A 19,483-nucleotide genomic window follows, 5' to 3' on the forward strand; every position below is an offset into this window, starting at 1 on the left:
TGTCTGGGGGCCCGACCCCTCCCGGCAGCTCTGCAGGCTCCCGCCTCACGCCCCCCGCAGTGCACACAGGAGGGGTGAGGCGGGGAACACGCGACCCACCACAGGCCACCCACCCCTCCACACCCCATCTGTCCCCGCGGACACATGCGTGTCTGGAGACATTTTCGGGGGCCACACCCGGGGCGGAGGGGGCTCGGGGAGTAGCAACCCACAAATACACGAGGTCCCCACTCTTGTCTGTGGTGCAGGAACGCGCCGCGGCCCCAAGCCCCTGCCAAGGCTGACGCTTCTGGCTTCACAGAAACCGAAGCCCTTCCCGCTGCCCGGCCAACACAGCTGCAGCTCACGAAGGTGCGGGTCCCTGTGACACCCCTCCAGGCTGTGCCCCTGCCCATCCTCCAGGGCTGCAGACCCGGCCCCGGGGACCCTGCGGCCGGCCTCACCTCCCGCTCCAGGTAGGACTTGAGGGACTCGGTCTCGTTGAGCAGGGTGACGCTGCACTTCCCTCTGCAAGAGCGGGCACGGCGTCAGCGGGGCAGGGCGGCCCCTGGGCACCCTCCGGGCCGCCGGCTACCTGATGTGAGTGGCGGGCAGCGACTCCAGCTGCCGGGACAGGAACAGCTCGCGGTGCCGCAGCTGGTGCTTCAGCTTCTCGGGCAGGTCCACCATCTCCGGGTTCTCCATCTCCTCCTCGAGCTCTCCTGACGGGCGGGGGTCCCGTGAGCCCGCCGCGCCCGCCGCATGCCCTCCCCCCAGCCCGGGCGGCTCCCCGCGGCGCGCGGCTCTTACCTTCTTCGCCGTTGTCGGCCCCCGGTCCGGTCTTGTAGCAGACTGACAGGGCTAAACAGACAGACAGACAGCGCCCGGACGGGGGTCGGCGACGGAGCACCGGCCGCCCACCCACCCAGCCACCCGCGGGCTGTGGGGAGAGGGAGCGGGGAGGGGGGTGGACACAGGGCCGAGGGCCTCAGAGCCGGCGACGGGCAAGGGACGGCCCGGTCAGGTCAGCGGTGAGTCCACCGTCCCACGCGTGCCGGCCCAGTGGGCCTCAGCCACACCTGCAGGGCTGGACCAACAAGCCCAGGATTCACATGTGTGCGTGTGCATGCCTGTGCGTGTGCACACGCGGGTCCGGGTACTGGGAAGCCCAGCACACAGCACTGGGGGTGCAGTGACCCTGAAGGCACAGTGGAGGTCTGGGGCGGTGTGCGGGCCGTGGGAGGCCATGCAAGGGCAGGGGCGTGCAGAGGTCAGCCACCGCACGAGGCAGCCCCGGGTCCCTATCCGGGTCTCTCAGCCGCCACGTGGCCCTCTGCTGCCCCCCTGTGGTGACCAAGGGAAGTCCCCGGGTACACAGGCCAGGGCTCCCAGGGAGAGGCAGTCTCATGTTTGCTCCAGGGGTGTGGGCCCCGGAACCCAAGGGTCCACACTGCCGGCCCCCGGAGCCCGAGCGTCCACACTGCCGGAACCCGAGCGTCCACACTGCCGGCCCCGGAGCCCGAGGGTCCACACTGCCGGAACCCGAGCGTCCACACTGCCGGCCCCGGAGCCCGAGCGTCCACACTGCCGGCCCCCGGAGCCCGAGGGTCCACACTGCCGGAGCCCGAGCGTCCACACTGCCGGCCTTGCACCTCCCTGCCCACTTGCTGCACCCCAGCCTGCGGACATCACCCGTGTCCAGACATCCCCCAGCCAGACACAAGCCCACCGTGACCCATCAGAGCCGCCCTCAGCAGGGGTACGGAGGGGCCCCAGGAGTGGGAAGGGCTTGGGTCCTATGTGCACCCCCAGGACACCGGGAGAGCTTCCCACGGCCCCGTGCCCCCCATCTCAGCACCCCAAGCCTTCCTGCGGGCTCGGCCTCCAGGAGCCCAGGGAGTCACGGCTGGGGAGGCAGCCTGTGTGTCCCGGACCACCGTGTCCCGGTCCTGGACCCCACGTCAGGGGCTCCGCCCCCCACCTGACCTAGCAGCTAGCTCCGGGCGTCTGGGGAGGTCAGCTGTGCCTGCCACTCTCCCAGCACAGAGGGTCCTGCTCTCAGGACAGCTCTGCTTGGAGCAAGGTTCGGGGCAAGGGGCTGTGGCCACGTGTGCTGTGACCTGAGGAGACCGTCCCGGTTGCCTCCAAGGGGTCAGGATGGAGCGGACAGCGGCTGGGACATCCCACGGAGGTGTCACTGCTGCGGGTCACCCATGTGGCCCGGGGGCATCTAGCCTAGGCTGGGGCTTCTGTCTCTGAAGAAACCCTGTCAGCTGACGGACAGGAAAGGCCAGAGGCCTCTGACTGAGCAGTGGGCTCCCTGGGTCTCTCCCTCCTGCCGGAAGAAGGGCCCGCAGTGACCACGCCCGCCCGACACTGGGCTGCAGCACGGGCATGACGGCGGGCGGCTCTCTCCTGGGCTGCACCAGCAGAGCTGGCTCCACGGAACGTGGCTGCTGGGAAAACCACCAGAAGACTCCGCGGCCAGCACAAAGCGTGGCGGCTCCCAGAACGCAGAGGGAGGGTCCTGCCGGGGGCGGAGCCCATCATGCACCCCACTACAGTGCTCTGGGGGACCCTCAGGGCCACTGCCTCCCCCCCACCAGCTCCCATCACGTAACACCAGCCCAGCGCCCTCCTGGAGCTGACCTCCATGGTGCCCCACAGCGGGAGAGCCCGGCCCTGGGGACGCCGTGGGCCACGTGTGCAGGGGCTGGAGACCGAGCCACTCTGGGCCAGGCAGCGGACCCAGGTGAGGAGACCCTCAAGCATCAACAGTGACCCCCGGGTCTCACCGTCTATGCTTCATCCACGACTAGACACAAGCCACCGGCATCCTGAGTGCACGGTGGCCGATGAAACCAGAGGGGGGCATAAAGTGCACCAAGGCCCACAGCCACCCCCACAAGCACAGACATGGCCCCGCTGTCACCCGGGAAGCCCCTCCCCTGGGAAGCCAGGCAAGGCCAGCCAAGCACCGGCTCGGCTGTGCACCCCTGCACAGTGCAGGGGCTTGTCCCAGGGCCCTGCTGAGCTGTGCTGATCTGCCGGGGGCCCCTAAACGCGCCTCAGTGCTTCCGTCCCTCATCCCCGAGGCCCTGGGAGACCTGGTCCCAGACCCACTGCCTCTGGCCCCTCTAGGACCCACGGTGGAGGCCGGTGTGGCCTGAGTGTGCAGCCTCTCCCCCACCATGATGGGGGAAAGGCCGGGGTCCCCCCCAGCTAGGCCGTCCTGGCTCCCCCGTGTCTGGATCCCCAGCCCAGGGGACAGGTGGGACCACACCTGCCCGGACACACCGGATGAGCTCATGAGCACAGCGCCGGCGCCCAGGCGGGACGGCCTCTCAGGCAAGCACCGGGGGACCGGCGGCAGGCAGACCCCACCCCCGAGAGGAGCCGTCCTCCCCCGACAGAGGCCAGAACACCGGCCCAGGCTGAGGCAGCTCCCACCCCAAGGATGGGGACGCTGGGAATCCCCCCGTCACCGCTGGCTGGAGGGGCCACACGGGGCCCTGGGGCATGGAAGCAGGGGCGGCCCCGTCCCCAGACTGTGGCTTTCTGTTTTCAAGCGGGGACGCTGGCCCCTGGCCGGGAGGGGCTCACGCTAAGCTGCTGGGAGCCCCTCACGCCACGACTTCTGAGACTCAGGTTCTGATTACAGACGGATTCTGCCTGGAAAGCACAGCTCCAAGCAGCACCCACAACCTTCCAGTGGGAGCCCCCCCCCCCCCCCGCAACACCCAGGCAGGGTTCCCCAGGTTGGTCCTGTGAGCCAGAAACCCCAGGGAGGCGCGCCAGGCCAGCGGCCCGGACGTGGCAAGGCAGCAGAGGGCCCGGGCAGCGGCGCGGAGAGGCCTCCAGGACCCCACGAGCCGACCCTGGGGGTGGGGGGCACAGGGCAGGTGGGAGCCACAGACCCAGCTGCGCCCTGGGCCACCCCCGTGGGAACGGCCGAGACTCACTGGCGTGCTTGTCGGCCAGAGCGATGAGGGTGCTGGAGATGTCTCGTCTGCGGTAGAAACACACCACCTTGGCCTCCACGTTCCCGTTGGCCGTCTGCAACAGCAAAGCAGGGACTGAGAACACATGCCCCCAACGGACCGCTCCCAGCAGGGGCGGCCCCCAGAAGGGACCTGGGCTGGGACCTGTGACCCAGCGAGGGGTTGCTCGATGGACCTAAGCCCAGTCTGGGCTCCTACCCACCCGAGGCCTACCTTCCCTCCACCTCTGGTGTCATCTGTGGACACAGCTGACCCTACCCACGGGCCCAGATTCACTCCCGGTGGCCTCTTTGTCCCTCCGATAGGTCTTGCTTGCTCAGGGCCAGAACCTGGTGGACATCTGGTCACCAGAATAGGACGACCATGCCCCAAGGTTGGCCAAAGCCTGCCGTGCCCTCGGCCCCTGGAGCACCTGCCTTCTGGCACCCCTCTGGGCCTGACCAAGGCCAGCACACCCCTGAGCAGACCCCGGTGTCGAAACGGAAGCAGCCAGGGCCATCCGGAGGACTCAGTCTGGTAAGCGTCGGACTCTGGAGTTCAGGTCAGGTCCTGATCGCAGGGTGGTGGGATTGAGCCCCCCATCGGGCTCCGTGCTCAGCGGGCGTCTGCTCGGGATCCTCTGCCCCGTTCTCCTGCTTGTGCTCGCCCTCTCCCGAATACATCCATCTTGAAAATACACCCAGAGGCAGCCCGCGAGAGACTGGGAGCGAGCGGTCGACGCCCCAGCCCTGGGGAGAGGCCTTTACGGACCTGCACGGAGCTCCTCAAATACGGGACGAGAACAGGACGCTGAGGGAGAGTCTCATGGGAAGAGGGACCTTTTCTCAACTCACAGGGACATGAGGCTTCGCTACCACGACTCCATACAATTCAGTGCCAGCATCGCTATCATTAAACAAAATCGTCTTTACGACTCAAAAGTTCGAGTTATTTAATTCCGTGAAGCCGACAATCGTTCAAGAAGTCTGGGACTTCCCGCGGGTGCACACGAAGGCCAGGCAGGACCCGCTCTTGGCCCCGCACACTTGCACACGCGCAGGGCTGGGCCCCTCCAGCGGGAGAATGGAGACCCTCCTACCGAGTATGAGAATGGGGGGGCACCCAGTCGGCAGCCCACAGGCACCAAACCGTTGCAGGCGCCGTTTGCCATGACAGCTACGGACCTGGGGACACTCTGCATGCACAGGCTTCCTGAGGCTGCCCCACGAAGGACCCCCGATCGCTGCAGATGTCCTAAGAACGGTTCCAGAAACCGCCCGCTGGGGTCCAGACGAGCCATGTCCGCCGGGCTGGGGGCGCCCAGGAAGGTCATCAGGGCCACAGGCATGAGGAACGAGGTCGGACCCGCGGCCGCCGAAGCCTCATCCCAGGGGTGGGACGGGGCGGCCACCCTGTGTCTGCAGGGCACAGCCCACGGCCCCCGCTCTGGGCCCTGCTGGGGTCCCTGCACCCCAGCCCTGGCAACAGGCGCTGCCCTGCACAGCCTGGGCGAGGCCTGGCTCGAGACCCAGGACACCCGGGACTCCCTCTCCCAGGAGCTCCCCTTGCTGGTGCTCGGGACTCCCGGGGGCCCCACCAGGCTGCGGTCTGCACACACCCGGGCAGGAGGCAGGAGCCGGCCGGGGCAGGCTCTCTGGGTGGGTCTCCAGACCCTCCCGGTGGCGGCCACAGCCCCGAATGGTCTGCCTTCCTCTTCTGAGATTCCCACAGCCCAAGCACCAGGCCAGATGCCGACCTTCTGAAAGTCCAGTATTCCCTGCCGGCCGCTGCTACTTTATGGGCACCTCTGGCCTGGCCGCCACCCCACGTCCCTCCCCAGGCCCCTGCTCCTTTTCTTCCAAAACAGCAACATCCCCCAGCGCTGTGCAGACCCACCCAGCTCCGAGGAGGAACCGCAACAACCACCCCGAAGGCCACAGCCCAGGGTCACCGCACGGACGCGAACCAGCTCCGCAGGGCGTCCCGTGAAAGGAGACCCAGCGCGGCAGGACCCCTGCGACGGGTCTGCAGAGACTCCCCGTTTACAGAAAAGGGGCAGAACACGGTGCCCCTGCCCCTGCCGCCAACACCCTGGCAGGTGCCAGTTCTGCCCCGTCTCACCTGCCGCCAGCCCGGCCCTCGTCTCCCGCGCCCCCTACCAACCGCACGCTGGACTCTGGGTCTCCGGGGGCACCCTCAGCTCCTCAGCGAAGCCCAGGTTCTGGTTTTAGTCCCACCAACAGCTCCGGGTCCTCCCTCGCACCCTGGGCCGCCGCCCCCCACGTCCCAGGCCCTGCCTCTGCAGCACCCGCGCTCCTGCCAGAGCCTTCCTTTCTCCTGCAGCGCGAGGATGTGGCTTTCCACATTCGAGGTGTCCTTTGAACACGTGGCACCTCTGAGCCGTTCTTCCTGTGCCTGAGGGGCCTGTGGGCGCGGTGGCCCCACTAGGGGGACCTGCAAACAGACCTCCTGGCAGCCCCTGCTGGAACCCGGCCCGAGGTGGATCTGAGTCTACTTCTCTAGCCAGGACTGAGCCCCACGTCCCACAGGACCGCAGGGGAGGCTGGTGGGGCCCGGGGGCCGAGCACACGCCAGCCCACACTGTGCCTGCAGACCAGGGCCTCCCCCCTGGCTCAGCCGCACTCTCTGGTGCAGGAGGGTCCCCCAAGGCCTCCCGCAGCGTTAGCTCCAGACACAGCGTTAGCTGCGGCCACTGCCGGGCTGGGCCCTGGCCATCTGTGCCTCACTGGCCCCCACTGGTCCCACAAGCGGTACGACCTGCTCTCTCGGCATCAGGCCACCGCGAGGGTCAGAGGCCAGGCTGGCCTGGTCAGGGGGGCCACCTCCAGCCACCTGAGACCCAGCGTCCACGGCAACTGCAGGGTTGGCCCCTAGTGGCCCCCCAGCATGCTCTCCACTGCCACGGTAGGAGTCCCCGAGTCAGCAGGTGCCAGCAGGTGGGTGGGTGACCACGGGCTCCTGTCCAGCTGGGATGCCGTCCACCCCTTCTCCAGCCGTCCCTCGCAGGTGGCCTAAAGTGTCCCACCAACAAGGCGCCTGGAGGGCACGTGTCGCAGCGGGGGCCCCATGATGTCCTGGCGGCCTCCCTTGGCCCCGCCACCTCCAGCCCTGGGCCCGGCTCTTCCAGGCACTGCCCAGCTGCTCCCACCAGCCTCGAAGGCACAGGCTCCCCGCCCCCACGTGGCACACGCAGCAGGAGGCTCTTGGTGAGCAGGGACAGCGAGTCAGGGCTCAGCTGCGACCCAGTCTGGTCTTTGGGGGACCAGCACCCTGACCATCCTGCCCCGTCCTGCGTGACCCAAGAATCCCCAGCCACAGAGCCGCACAGCCTGAGGTCCAGGACGGACCACAGCGGGGGACAACAGGTCTCTCCCTGGGGAGGGCCCCTCTCCCGGCAAACCCAGCACCTCAGGGAAAGGAGAAGCCGCAGGGAGTCCGCTGACCCAGGGCCGCACCTGCCTCTCCCCCAGCGCTGCCCAGGACGCCTCCGATCAGGCGGCCAGCAGCAGAGGCAGGGAGGGTGGCCGGCGGTCTGCAGGCCCGGAACCAGGAGAAAGCGGGTGCCTCAGGGAGTGGGAAAGAGGCAGGAGGTGGGCAGGGAAGCCCCAGCCGGCGGGACCCCACAGGGCGTCCACCCCAACCATGTGCCAGACGTTCCTGCCCTGCTCAGGGCCCTGCTGGACACACCCCTGCATGAGGTCGCGGGGACCTCCCTGCCCGGCTCTCCAAGGAGAAGGACCCGGGTCTACGCAAGTGACCCTGGGGACAAACAGACCAAAGGGTCTGGGGCCAGCCCTGAGACCCCAGGCGGCACTGGAGCCCCCAGCCCTCAGGCCACACGAGCACACGCTACCTTGTTGAGCTCCTCGATCCTGCGGATCAGGTACGGGTTGCTGGAGGAGTTCTCGAAATAGACGTAGTCTGCAACAGGAGGAGAGAGCGTCACCCGCAGCACGCAGCCCTGCAGACCAGCGGGGCCCTGACCCCCCCCATCCCCATGCCCTCAGTTCTAGGCACCGGGACACAGGAGGGGACGGAGGAGCTCGTGCCCCAGCATCTCGGCGAGAAAACGAGGGACCCAGAGACATGCTGGTGGGCGCCAGGCACGGATCCACGGTGGGGGGAGGGGCCGCCCCCGCAGAGGCCTGCAGCCGCCCCCTCTATCCCAGGGACCCACATCAGCGGCCCCCGAGACCTCTGTCCCTCCTGATACCACGCTGTGGGAACCAGACTTAGCTTCCCCTGGGGACGGCGTTCTAGGGCTGCCGCCGGCCCGAAAGGGGGGCCCCCAGTCACACAGGCCGCGGCAGGCGAGCGAACAGAGACACCAGCCTGGAGCCCACGTCAGCGCAAGGGGGGCTGCTGGGCCCCCGCACGTCCTCCCCCGGCCCCGTGCACCCCTGGCGGTGAACGGGGAGACCAGAGCTCCCTGGGCAGAGGCCAAGCTCCCTGGGACGGGGCAACGGCAGGTGCCAGAGAAACAAGGTCCGGAGATCTTGAACAGATCCCAGAACACTACGGCATCACGAGCGTCCCTCCAGCTCCGCAGCGGGCAGCCTGGGCTCCGTCTCAGGGAGGCTCGCAGGCTCCCACGGAAAGCCCAGGGCAGCCACGAGGCCGCCCGCCGCCCTGATGTTGCAGGTGCTCCGCGGCGGCGCGGCGGAGTCAGTGCCAGGAAAGGGCTGGTTGAGGTCCCCACCAGCCTGCACCAGGAACGCCGGCCCCCTGTCCCCCGCTGCCCACACGGACGCCCGCAGGCCCTCCTCCGGCAGCTCTGCAGAAGACCGGAGGAGACTCGTGGCCGCTTAAGGCCGGGCCATGGCCAAGTGCCCACACCGAGAGCAGCCTCTGCCGGAGGACCCAGCCCAGCCCCACCCCCACGAGAGGTCCTACGGGTACTGGGGGGGACCCAGGCAAGCAACTGCCTTGCACACCTGCCTGCACACTTGGAACACGTGACTTTTATCTTGTAAATCATTGCTCAAAAAGCCATTTCTATGCGAAGTTATAAAACTTTCATTCTAAGAAACGCACGTGGCTCTCCCGAGGCCTCCGGGGCCGGGGCTGGCCGTCCTAGTGGGTGCACCCCACCCCCCGCGTCCCCCACCGGTCCCGGCGGCCAGCCACAGCCCGGCGAGCACCCCCACCATCCACAGAACTACAGGCTTCGGGGGAGCGGGCTTGGCTGCGGGTTCATGACCCACGGTCGATGACAAAAGCAACACGAGGAGACAGTGAACCCGGCGGACGGCAGCACACCCGGAAACACGCGCGACAGAGAAACGCCGGAGGGAGCCCAGTTGCTCCTGAAAACGGGCCGTGGCGGCTCAGCCTCCGATTGGGAGGCAAGGGAGAGTGAGAGACGCTGCGGGGCGCGGGGCCGGGCAGGAAGGGATGCGCGGCGGCTCTGGGCCAGAAGCCCGCGGCTCAGGGGAAATGAGGCAAACCCAAGCTCACGCTGGACAACAGGCAACCCTGCGCCTGCTGAAGAAATCAGGCTCCAGGGCGCCGAGGGGCTCGGTCCGCTGGGTGTCTGCCTTCGGCTCGGGTCATGCTCTCCGGGTCCTGGGATCGAGCCCCGCAACCGGGCTCTGCGCTCGGCGGGGAGCCTGCTTCCCCCTCTGGCTCTCCCCCCGCTTCTGCTCTCCCTAAAATAACAATCTAAAAAAGAAAAAAGTAAGGGGGTAGCGGCCCATGGATTTAAAAATTCTTCCAAATGTAACCACAAAGTAGAAACAGGCAGAGAGGAAAGAGAAGAAACGGCCCCCAGGCCCAGGGGCCCTCCCTGGGGAACGTGCCAACACCGAGGGGCGACCCGACGCCCGCCCCATGCCCGCTGTACCCGAGAGCAGACGTGGGGACCACGCGGGAACCGACGCGACGCCACAGCCCCGGGGTCTGTCCCAGAATGCAGGTTGGGTCAAGGTCGGAAATCCACGCCGTCTGAGCAGACACAGGGACACCGGCGCGGACAGGAACCCTCCAGCAGCCTGACAATGGGACACCGCCAGGCCCGCCACAGGCGCCCGGGGGCCTCGGCTGCCCTCACACCGTCACTGTCCTCCCAAGCAGGAGCACGCCAGGCACAGCCCGGGCAGCACTCCCCAAGTACAGAAATCCCGAGTCTACGCGGAGGTGACCGACTCAGGGGGCGGGGCGTGAGCTCGCGGGACACGCCTGGCACCGAGGAGCGTCCCCTCAGCCAAGGGCCCACGGTCCTGGGCAGGGACCTGGGGGTAATGAGACAACAGCAGGAGAAGGGAAGGGACAGCCCCACACAGGACCGCGGTGGGGCCCTGAGTCGGTCCGGGGCCCACGGGGCAGGAGGCTCTGCCCAGGACGCCCGGCGGGCACGAAGGCGGCGTCGCCACGGAGCGTCCATCGGTGACGCTGGAGGGAGACGGTCATGGGCACGGAGCTTTAGCTGACGGGACCGTCCGGGCCACTGGGATCCAAGGTCAGAGTGTGCGAACAGCACCACGGCACAGCGGCCCGCCCCACGGCGCCCGTGGACCCCGGCGACAGGCCGGCCGAAGCCTGGGCCCCGCCCCATGCACCCTTCCCTCCTGCTGTCCGCCTGGCGCGGTGGTAACCGCCACGAGGGGCCTGCGCTGCCCGCGGCGCTGACCGTCTCGCGCATCGGGAAGCAGGGCCGCCGCGTGCCCGGGGTCCGGAGGGCCCACTGCAGCCCTGGATGAGGCCCCGTCCCAGCACTCGGGGTCGGGCCCAGCTGCGCCTCCTGCCGGAACACGCCACGCAGTCGCCCCACGGGGCACCCAGAGCTTCCGGCGCCATTGGCGGCCACCACCGCGGCCTCGCCTGGTCAAGGTGCGGCTCGGGGGCAAGTGCGCCAGGTCACGCGGCCTCACAGAGGACGGTCAGCAAGCATCTTCCGCAGCCGCAGGGAGAGCAGTGGGTGACAGCGGCCCTTCTCAGTTTCTCCCCCGGATTTACGGAATCACAGGGAGATTTGACCCCCGCTGCACCCTGGGCTGCTGCACGGCGGCTGAGTCGAGCAAAGACAAGACCTACGCAGGGTCGTAATCCACAGAACTGAGGACGGTGACGCGCACGAGGGCAGAGGAGGTCCCGCTGACCCGCGGGTCCCAGGAGCAGGAGACCCCCAGTCCCCCAGGAGCTCCCTTCCCCAGCACAACGTCTCTGAGCCCTCGTGTGGTCGGGCGCCTCCCACGGCTTCCGCTCTGTCCCGCGTGCCCACCTGTGCCAGCCGGGGTGCCCCACGAGTGGCGCCCCAAGGCAGGCCGGTCTCTGGCCACAGTGCACGGCAGCTCCCCCCACACAGCGTTGCCGCCACCAGCCGGTGGCCCCACTTGCGTCTGCGCCGGGCCGTCTCCTCCTGACTTGCCCGACAGCTCGTGGCAGCCGGTCCCCGCACGCCTTCGGACCCTGTGTTCCCGCATGCCGCCAGCTGTCCCACGCAGCCCACGGACACACTGCTCCACGTGGTCACGCCTGTTGGGAAGCGGCTCCCGGCTGGCTGAGGAACGTGGGGCAGGAGCCGTGGACGGCAGCAGGTCTCCTTCCTTCCGTGGAGAAGCTCCGCTGGACGGAGGCTCCATCTTCAATCCTGCACCTCTCCTGACCGCCGTCCGCTCGCGAGCTGGGCGAATGCGGTGGTGCCAACAGATGGCGCTGGTCACAGCGGTAGTGGCCCCAGTGACACGCGGTGCTTTGCCATCTGAGCCGAGCACACAAGGACGTGCACACTGCTGGGGTCCACGTGCACACTGCCTCCCTGTGTTCCCGCAACGGGAGGTCACGGCACGGAGACCACCGCGGCACTCCGAGCGCTGCCAAGCAGGACTGTGTCCATGTGACTCGGGGACAGCACGGTGACGGCTCGGGTGACCTCGGCCGCACCTGGGAGAGTTTACCGCGATGCCGAGACAGGAGTCTCTCCTGGAATTCTCACGTGTGGGACACGCCACAGGGGTCCACTCTCCGCAAACAGCCCACGGAGAGCTCGCACCATCCCCATCAAAACCCCACGAGCCGACCCAGAGCCGCGTGGAGACGCAGACATCAGAGCGGGCCAGACGACTCAGAGAACACGGACCCGGCCTCGCGGCTTCCCGGGGGGACCAGCGGCAGGAATCGCAGAGCCACAGGAAACCAGTATGACGAGGAAGCCGGCCCGTCCGGTGAGAAAGGACACCCAGGACTCAACGCCGGTGACGGACGACAGGGCACACGTGAACGTGCAGAAAAAAACGGAGCTTCGAACTGCACGTCACACAACATGCAGCCCCACGCGGATCACAGACCGGACAGTGAAACCCATGGGGGGCGCCGGGGGCACAGTCGGCTCAGGGCGCGGTCCCAGGGTCCTGGGACGAAGCCCCGTGTCGGGCTCCCTGCTGAGCGCACACACGTTCTCTTACTCTCTGATAAAGAAAACCTTTAAAAAATTTTAAGAAACACAAAACCACAACAATTTTAAGAAAACAGGACAAAATCTCTGTGAGGCTGACTCAGGGCCAGATTATCACGGAGGAAGCTCTGCACGGCTCACGCGTGACTCCAGAACCACCAACGAGCTCTCCCGACTCCACGCCGAGAGAGGAGATGACCGGCGTCTCAGAGCAGGACAGAGGCCCGCGCGCCAGGAGAGGCCCCAGGCCGCTCGTCGCCAGCAGGGACCCGACGCCGCACGCCCAGCAGGACCGCGAGATGCTCGCTGTGCAGCCGAGTGACCCGGTCCCCGCGGCGGCGTCCTCGAGAAACCAGGCCGTGTTGGCGGAACTCACCACCGGAGTCCTCGCCAGCTTCCCCTGGCGTCACCAGAGACCGGAGACGGCCCGCCGGATCCTCAACTGCATCTCCAGGATTCGGGCTGAGACCCTGACCCCCACGATTCCCGCCCCCCTCACGACAGTCCCCCTCACGCGACCCGAGGGCCCACACACCCTGGAAGGCGGCCTCAGCAACGGGAGGAGCCTGGGCCTCCCGGCATCCCGGCGTCCAGGGCCGAGAAAACTCAGCGTGTCGTCCACAAACAGGCCAGCTGTGGCATGTGCCCGAACACACACCGGCCACCGGCACGGAGCCCGCCTCGCAGGGCGGCGTCTGGGGACTCCACGTCCGGGGCTCGCTGCTCAGCGGACGCCGGGTAACCCCTGGGGCTGTGGACTTGCTCTCCAGCACCCCGGGGCACGGCTGGCAGACGGCCGACCCGGCGAGCCTGACCGTGAGTACACACAGCCACGGGACGGCACAGGGCACGTGCACTCTGCCGTCACCGCTGACGCCAGCGGCGACCGCCCAGGGTCGGGGTCTGCTGGCCGGACCGACACGTGACCCGCAGCCGTGCAGGTTCCGGGTCAGAGACGCTCGACTCAGCGTATGTGGCCGGCACCTGCAGGAGTCCCCCCGACCCAGGCGTGCCCGCGGGCGGCGCCCCAGCCTCCCTGCAGACGCGCCACACCAGACAGCGCTCCGAACACCAGCTTAACAGGAGGACAGGAGCGTGGAAAGCGTGTCTCTGGACAGGCCAAGGAGGAGCCCTGCTCACGGACCGGAACGAGACCAGGAGGCAGCGCGCCGCGCCCTTCGACCGCAGCTGGGGCCCGCCCGTCAGGGACATGTGCCTCAGAGACTAGAGCGGGTGCCCCGAGTCCTGACGCGGGTCACAGGTCAAGGTGGGGAGCAGGCGGAGATCGGGCCCTGCGGAAGGCACGGGGACGGTCCCCAGCAAGAACAGAGCCCGCATGGCAGACAGCGGTCACGGCGAGACCAGCCCACGGGGTCAGGGCCATGGGCGGCCGGACACGCGTCCCACAACACCACCGAGAGCTCAGCCGCGCCACGCCGCGCCCAGCACCCCCGAGCGCTGCACCCCAGCTGTCAGAGTCCCTCCAGAAGCCACTCCCACAGGCTCTGCTGGGGACAGGACGGCCAGCTCCAGGCTTCCGCTCTGCTCCCCCACAGTGGGGATACGGCAAGCCTAGCATTTGCTTTTCTTCTTTCTTTTTCAAATTTGGGGATGGAACCAAAAGAAACACCAGCAGTGGCCAGTATCCCGGCCTGGCAAGGGGGCAGCCGGGGCTGGGCACACAGTCCCGGAGCACAGGACACCGAGTGACACCCGACTCACATCTCTGCCGGACCATCCCCCAAACGGTGTCCGAGGGTCCCGGTACTTCTACCCCCTAACCTGGGCCGCCCTCCAGCAGGGACACCTCCCACGCCCTCGCCCACTGGGCCTCCCACCCACCCACCCTGCCGGGCTGGAGCACAAGGGGACTGCAGAGGACCCCCCAGAATATGGGGGTGGCCCTGCCGGGAGAGCCAGCAGCATGGGACCACGTCACCGTCCCCACAGAAGTCCGGGACCAGAGCCTGCCTGGAGGGGGAGGTACGCAGGACAGGGGAGGGGCAGAGGCCTGAATGGGGCAGGCCCCTGTGCGGGCACACACGTGCTGGGGGAGGGGACTCGACGGCTCCCATGGGACCTCCTCCGCCCTCCCCTTCTCTGAAGACCCTGCTGGCTCAGCCGCCTCGAGTAAAGGGTCAGTGGGAACCACAGGCGCAGCGGCCCACCACGGGCTGAGGCTTCTCTGGGCCGCATTACAGGGGACCCCCGGGAAGCCCTGCCCTGCAAAGGCCAGGGGTCCAGCAGGGCCAGCCCTGGGGCCCTGCAAAGGGTCACTGCGCAGCGCCGGGACGGGTCACGAGCTCTCTGAGGCTTCCGACGGGACCCTCGGCTCTGCAGAAGCCGTTAAACAGTTGTAAGCAGTGAAGACAACTTAGAAGGACCACCTCCTAAGGCCGGTCACAGACCACAGAGCTGGGCCCAGCGTGGGGGCCACCAGGCACGCCAAGGGCCAGGGAAGGGGCACATGGGCCCTGAGAAGAGGCAGAGCCCAGCCCCCGGGGCCCACTCCAAGGGGCCGGCCTGCATGTCAGGAGGGCAGGCGGCGGGGACCTGAGCACCTGACAGCGTCTGCAGAGCCCAGTCTGGACCCCCGGCCCCTGTGGAGGCTGCACCTCTGCCCCGTCCGTGCACAGTGCCCTCGGGAGCCCTGAGGCAGCTGCGCCCCGAGTCTGCTGCCAGATGCACGGGGCACAGGGAGGGACACAAGGGTTCCAGGCCGGCCAGAGCCACACTCTGGAGCCTCGGCAGGCTGGGCCTAAGTGCGGCCCCACGGACGCCCCTGCCCCTGCCCCGCCTCCGCGGTAGCCACCCCCACGTCCACACCCCCAGACGCCCGCCGCACTGCTCTGAGCTGGCAGCCCCTCTCAGAGGCGCCAGGGTTTGGACCCCTCCCTCCAACATTCTTGACCCACAGTTTCTTTTCTACGAATCCTAAAGTTTAATGCCCAAATTCTTCTCTCAAAAGACACATGGGGGTGCCTGGGTGGCTCAGTGGGTTAAAGCCGCTGCCTTCGGCTCAGGTCATGATCTCAGGGTCCTGGGATCGAGTCCCGCATCGGGCTCTCTGCTCAGCAGGGGCCTGCTTCCTTCCCTTCCCCTCTCTGCCTGCCTCTCTGCCTACTGTGATCTCTCTCTGTCAAATAAATAAATAAAATCTTTAAAAAAAAAAAAAAACCTTTTAAAAAATACACTGTGAGGGGCGCCTGGGTGGCTCAGTGGGTTAAGCTGCTGCCTTCGGCTCAGGTCATGATCTCAGGGTCCTGGGATCGAGTCCCGCATCGGGCTCTCTGCTCAGCAGGGAGCCTGCTTCCCTTCCTCTCTCTCTGTCTGCCTCTCTGCCTACTCGTGATCTCTGCCTGTCAAATAAATACATAAAATCTTTTTAAAAAAAGAGAGACCTGGAAGGTCAGAGCAGGGCAGGGTGGGCTGGCCCCTAAGAGCCCGAGACAAAGGGCCGACCTCGCAGCAGGGGACCCTGAGCAACAACCCCCCCCCCCCACTGGCCTTAACAAGTTTGGGATTTTCCCGGGTGTGCGTGTCTCACCTGGTCAAAAGCTTAAACTCCACAAACAGCAACAGCACGAGCAGGGACAGGCGCAGAACCCAGAGCGCGGCCCAAAGGAACTCGGCCCCGTGGCCAGGAGCCTTGGGGAGCCCCTATCACCTCTCTAACGCACGTTTTTAAAAAAGCAAATTACTGTCCGTGGGCGCCTGGACGGCTCAGTGGGTTAAACCTCTGCCTTCGGCTCAGATCATGGTCCCAGGGTCCTGGGGTCGAGCCCCGCATCGGGCTCCCTGCTCAGCGAGGGTCTGCTTCCCCCCTGCAGCTCTGCCTGCCTGTGCGCTCGCTCTTTCTCTGTCATGTAAATAAATAAAACCCAAATCACCATCCAAGAGAACGGGTGTCAGCATCCAGCAATGAGAAGAAACGGGGGACCAATGGGAAACCCTGAAACCCAACAGTCTGTCCAATAGTGACCATGCTGGCAGGTGGCTTGCGGGTTCCGAAACCTTCTCCAACCTTCCCCAACCCCTCTGCTTGAAATGTGCGCCGGGAAGAGTCCCCCCACAGCACCCGTGGCACACCGCGGGTCCCAGAAGCCTGCCGAGGGCGCGGGAAGGCAGACCCCAAAGGAACAGAGGTCACGGACCCTGACCCAGCCACCTACAGTCGGGCCCCGCCTTGCCGCACTCAGAGCAGCCAACGAAGGCCTCTGTCGGCAGCCAGGTCACCTCCCTGGGAAGCAGCAGGCCGTCCCTCCCAGGCTGACCCACTCCACCCAGCGGGTCAGCTGGCACTGGGCCGCCCCCCCGCGCCCGCCCCACCCAGACGTCCTGGCAGAGCCTCGGAGCAGCCTGCCAGGTAAAACGCAGGACGCCCAGATAACTAGGGCTTGCCGCTACGGCGTTCTAGCCGGTGTGTCCTCCGCGGGGTTTGGGACACATTCAGACTCAGAAAGTGCTTATGTGACACTGTCGGAAAAGGCTCTGCTCTTAGGGTCCTGAGTGGAGGTAAGAAGGTGAAGGAAGTGTCCCACCTCTCAGAACATCCCCGAGACACTCCCCCAGACCAGAGCCGCCCAGATGGGGCAAACCCTGGGCCGCGATCAGCTCCAGAGAGAGGGGCCCCTTCCCTAAGCAAGCAGCTCCGCGGGGCAGGAGGCCAGGCGGCCCTGCCAGGCCCCTGGGCCACCGCCCCAGAGTCCCCATGCACACACAGAGCGAACAGTTCTTCGCAGGGGTGTTCTGAGTGGGAGCCTGTGGTCCCACCTGCGGCGCTCCGAGGGGACCAGCGGATGTGGGGCAGGCCAGACCCCCGCCAAGTTCACAGGCAGACAGGCCTAAAAGCCAAGCGGCAGAGCCCACACAGCAAGGGGGCCCAGGGTCTGGGTGGGGGCCCTGCTCAAGCCACCAGCCCCGTGCCAGGAAGGCAATGCCCGGGGCCACGGCCGCCACCCAGCCTGGCCTTCTCTCGTCTCCCTCCAGGAGCGGGTGCCCCTGTTCTGATGATGGCGTCTTCATCTACTCAATGAACCCCACGGCCCCGACGGCCCTGTGGGAACCAGCTGGTGGCCTGCAGGGCCCTGTCAACCGCTGGTGGGAGCCGTGGGGCCTCCCGCCAGGAAAAAGGGGGTCTGCACCGTAGAGAGGGGGTTCCAAGCACGCACGCAGAGGGGGAGCAGAACAGAGAAACTGCCTACAAGACAGGGAGGAGCCCTGAGCCGCAGCAGGGGGAGGGGGGCTGAGGAAGGGGCTGGGGGGTGCTGGGATGGAGGCAGGGGGGTTGCCCCTGGGGTCCGGCATCTATCAAGAGCTTCCCCGGCAGCGTGTTGGGGAGGGGCCTCTGGGCTGACACTCCTGCCTCGCCCCCCCCTCGCTTGCCGGGCCCCTGCAGCCCTGCCTGTGGCCCACATTTGTCCACTAGGGGCCTGCCGCTCCACGGGGTGCGGGCCCCCATTCCCATGACTGCCTCTGAGCCGGAGGTGGGGGGCAGGCCTGATGGCTGACGGGTGCCGTGCTGACCCACTACACAGATGAGGGCAAGCCCAAGGTCACGAGGCAGGCCTGGCTGGCTGGAGAGGTGAGTCCCAGGCTCTTGGGGGGCCAGCCAAGCTGTGACATCGGTGGACTGGGACAGTTCCCGCCCAGGACACAGGGAGGGCAGGCACCAATGGGAAGAGGCCCCCTCCCGGTGGAGGAGCAGGGCGGACTGGCCCAGGACCCCACAGAACACAGCGGAGCAAGGCCCCAAAGGCTGGGGGCTTCCTAAGACCCAAAGCAGAGGAGGAAGCGGGGGAAGCCCCCCAGGGCCCCAGCCGACTCCGCACCCCCCCCCAGGGCTCCTGACCTCTCCCCACCCCTCCCAAAGCACCTCCCTGCTGGGCTGGGGCACCGGAGGTGGAGGCGGTAAGAGCGCGGGGGCGCAGGGCGAGCGGCGGGGAGGCGGACGGCCGCAGGGGCTGCGCGCAACCTGCCCGGGAAGCCCCCAGGTCCACCCCGGGGGTCCCGGGCTCCGGGGGAGGCATGCGGCCCCAGCACGGCGCTCCCCACCGCTGCGCACCCGCACAGCCCGGAAGCTCGGCCCCGGAGGGCAGCCAGCACCTCCCAGGGCCACGCGCCCCAGCTCAGGGCAGTGGGGGCTCCCGCCGGCCGGACCCAGGCGCTCAGGCCCGCAGGATGCTCCGGGCCGCCCGGCGACGCGCACGCGCCCGTGCCAGGCCGGGCCGGGCCCCCAACAGGTGGGCAGAGCCCCCGGCGCCCCCACCCCCCCCAGCCCGCTCGGCCGCCGCCACCCGCTGGCCCCCGTCGGGGCCCGGCCCGGGGCCATTTCGGGTCGCCGGCCCGGGGCGAGCAGGGCCGAGGCCGAGGTGCGGGGCCGAGCCGGCGGCTCGCGAAGATGGAGCGGGCGGGGGACGGCGGCGAGGGCGGGGGTGCGGCGGGCGGGGGGGGCCGCGGCGCGGGAGGAAGGAGGGTCGGCCTGGGGCGGCCGCGGTGGGGGAGGGGCGCAGGGGTGGAGGGACCCGAAGTGGGCCGCGGGGGGGCCGTGCGGCCGGCGCGGCGGGCGGAGCGGGTGGGGGAGGGGACGGAGGGAGGTGGGGGAGGGGAGGGGCGAGACGGGGTCCGGGCGGCGCTGGCGGGGGGCCGGGGCCGGGGCCGGGGCCGGGGGTCTGGGGTGGGGGAGGGATGGCGCGGGCCCGGGGCGGCGGTTTGGGGGCGGGGGCGGCGGGGCCGGGGGGAGGGGGAGCCGGGGTGGGGGAGACGCGGCCGGGGTGGGGGGCGGCCGGGCGGCCGGGGCGGGGGGGGGCCGGGCCGCGGCGCATAAAGGCGGGCGGCGGCGGCGGCCTTACCTCCGACCCTGTACATGTTGGCGGCCATGTCCGGGCCGGCGGCGGCGGAGGCCGGGCGCGCGGGGGCGCGGGGCGCGGGGCGCGGGGCCCGGAGGCGGGGGCGCGGGGCGCGGGGCGCGGGCGCGGGCGGGGGGCGGGCGGTTTAAAGGGGCCGCCGCCGCCGCCGCCGCCGAGGCCGCCGAGGCCGCGCAGGGACCGAGGGCCGCGGCGCGGGCGGGAGAGGAAGAGGAGGAGCGGCCGCGGGCAGGGGAGGGGCCTCG

At 68.4% G+C, this 19,483-nt stretch overlaps 1 protein-coding gene across 4 annotated transcripts in view; it reads right to left on the reverse strand.

Annotated features, from left to right (window-relative positions):
- MTA1 (metastasis associated 1) overlaps nt 1–19,382 on the reverse strand; it is a 30,692-nt gene extending 11,310 nt beyond the window's left edge. For 3 of the 4 annotated variants that reach the window (XM_082737328.1, XM_082737327.1, XM_082737326.1), the window contains exons 1-6: nt 19,224–19,381; nt 7,834–7,901; nt 3,942–4,035; nt 790–840; nt 575–701; nt 444–507 (exon numbers count right to left, since the gene is read on the reverse strand). In XM_082737328.1, coding sequence (XP_082593454.1) covers nt 444–507; nt 575–701; nt 790–840; nt 3,942–4,035; nt 7,834–7,901; nt 19,224–19,251 — 432 coding nt within the window. In that variant the 5' untranslated portion in view covers nt 19,252–19,381. Of the gene's footprint in view, nt 1–443; nt 508–574; nt 702–789; nt 841–3,941; nt 4,036–7,833; nt 7,902–19,223 lie in introns of all 4 variants that reach the window. The other variant, XR_014313434.1, reaches the window with a different exon arrangement.
- Between the last annotated feature and the right edge of the window lie 101 nt (nt 19,383–19,483).

This window comes from Mustela nivalis, assembly GCF_964662115.1.
Source record: "Mustela nivalis genome assembly, chromosome: 6".
Taxonomy (NCBI): domain Eukaryota; kingdom Metazoa; phylum Chordata; class Mammalia; order Carnivora; family Mustelidae; genus Mustela; species Mustela nivalis.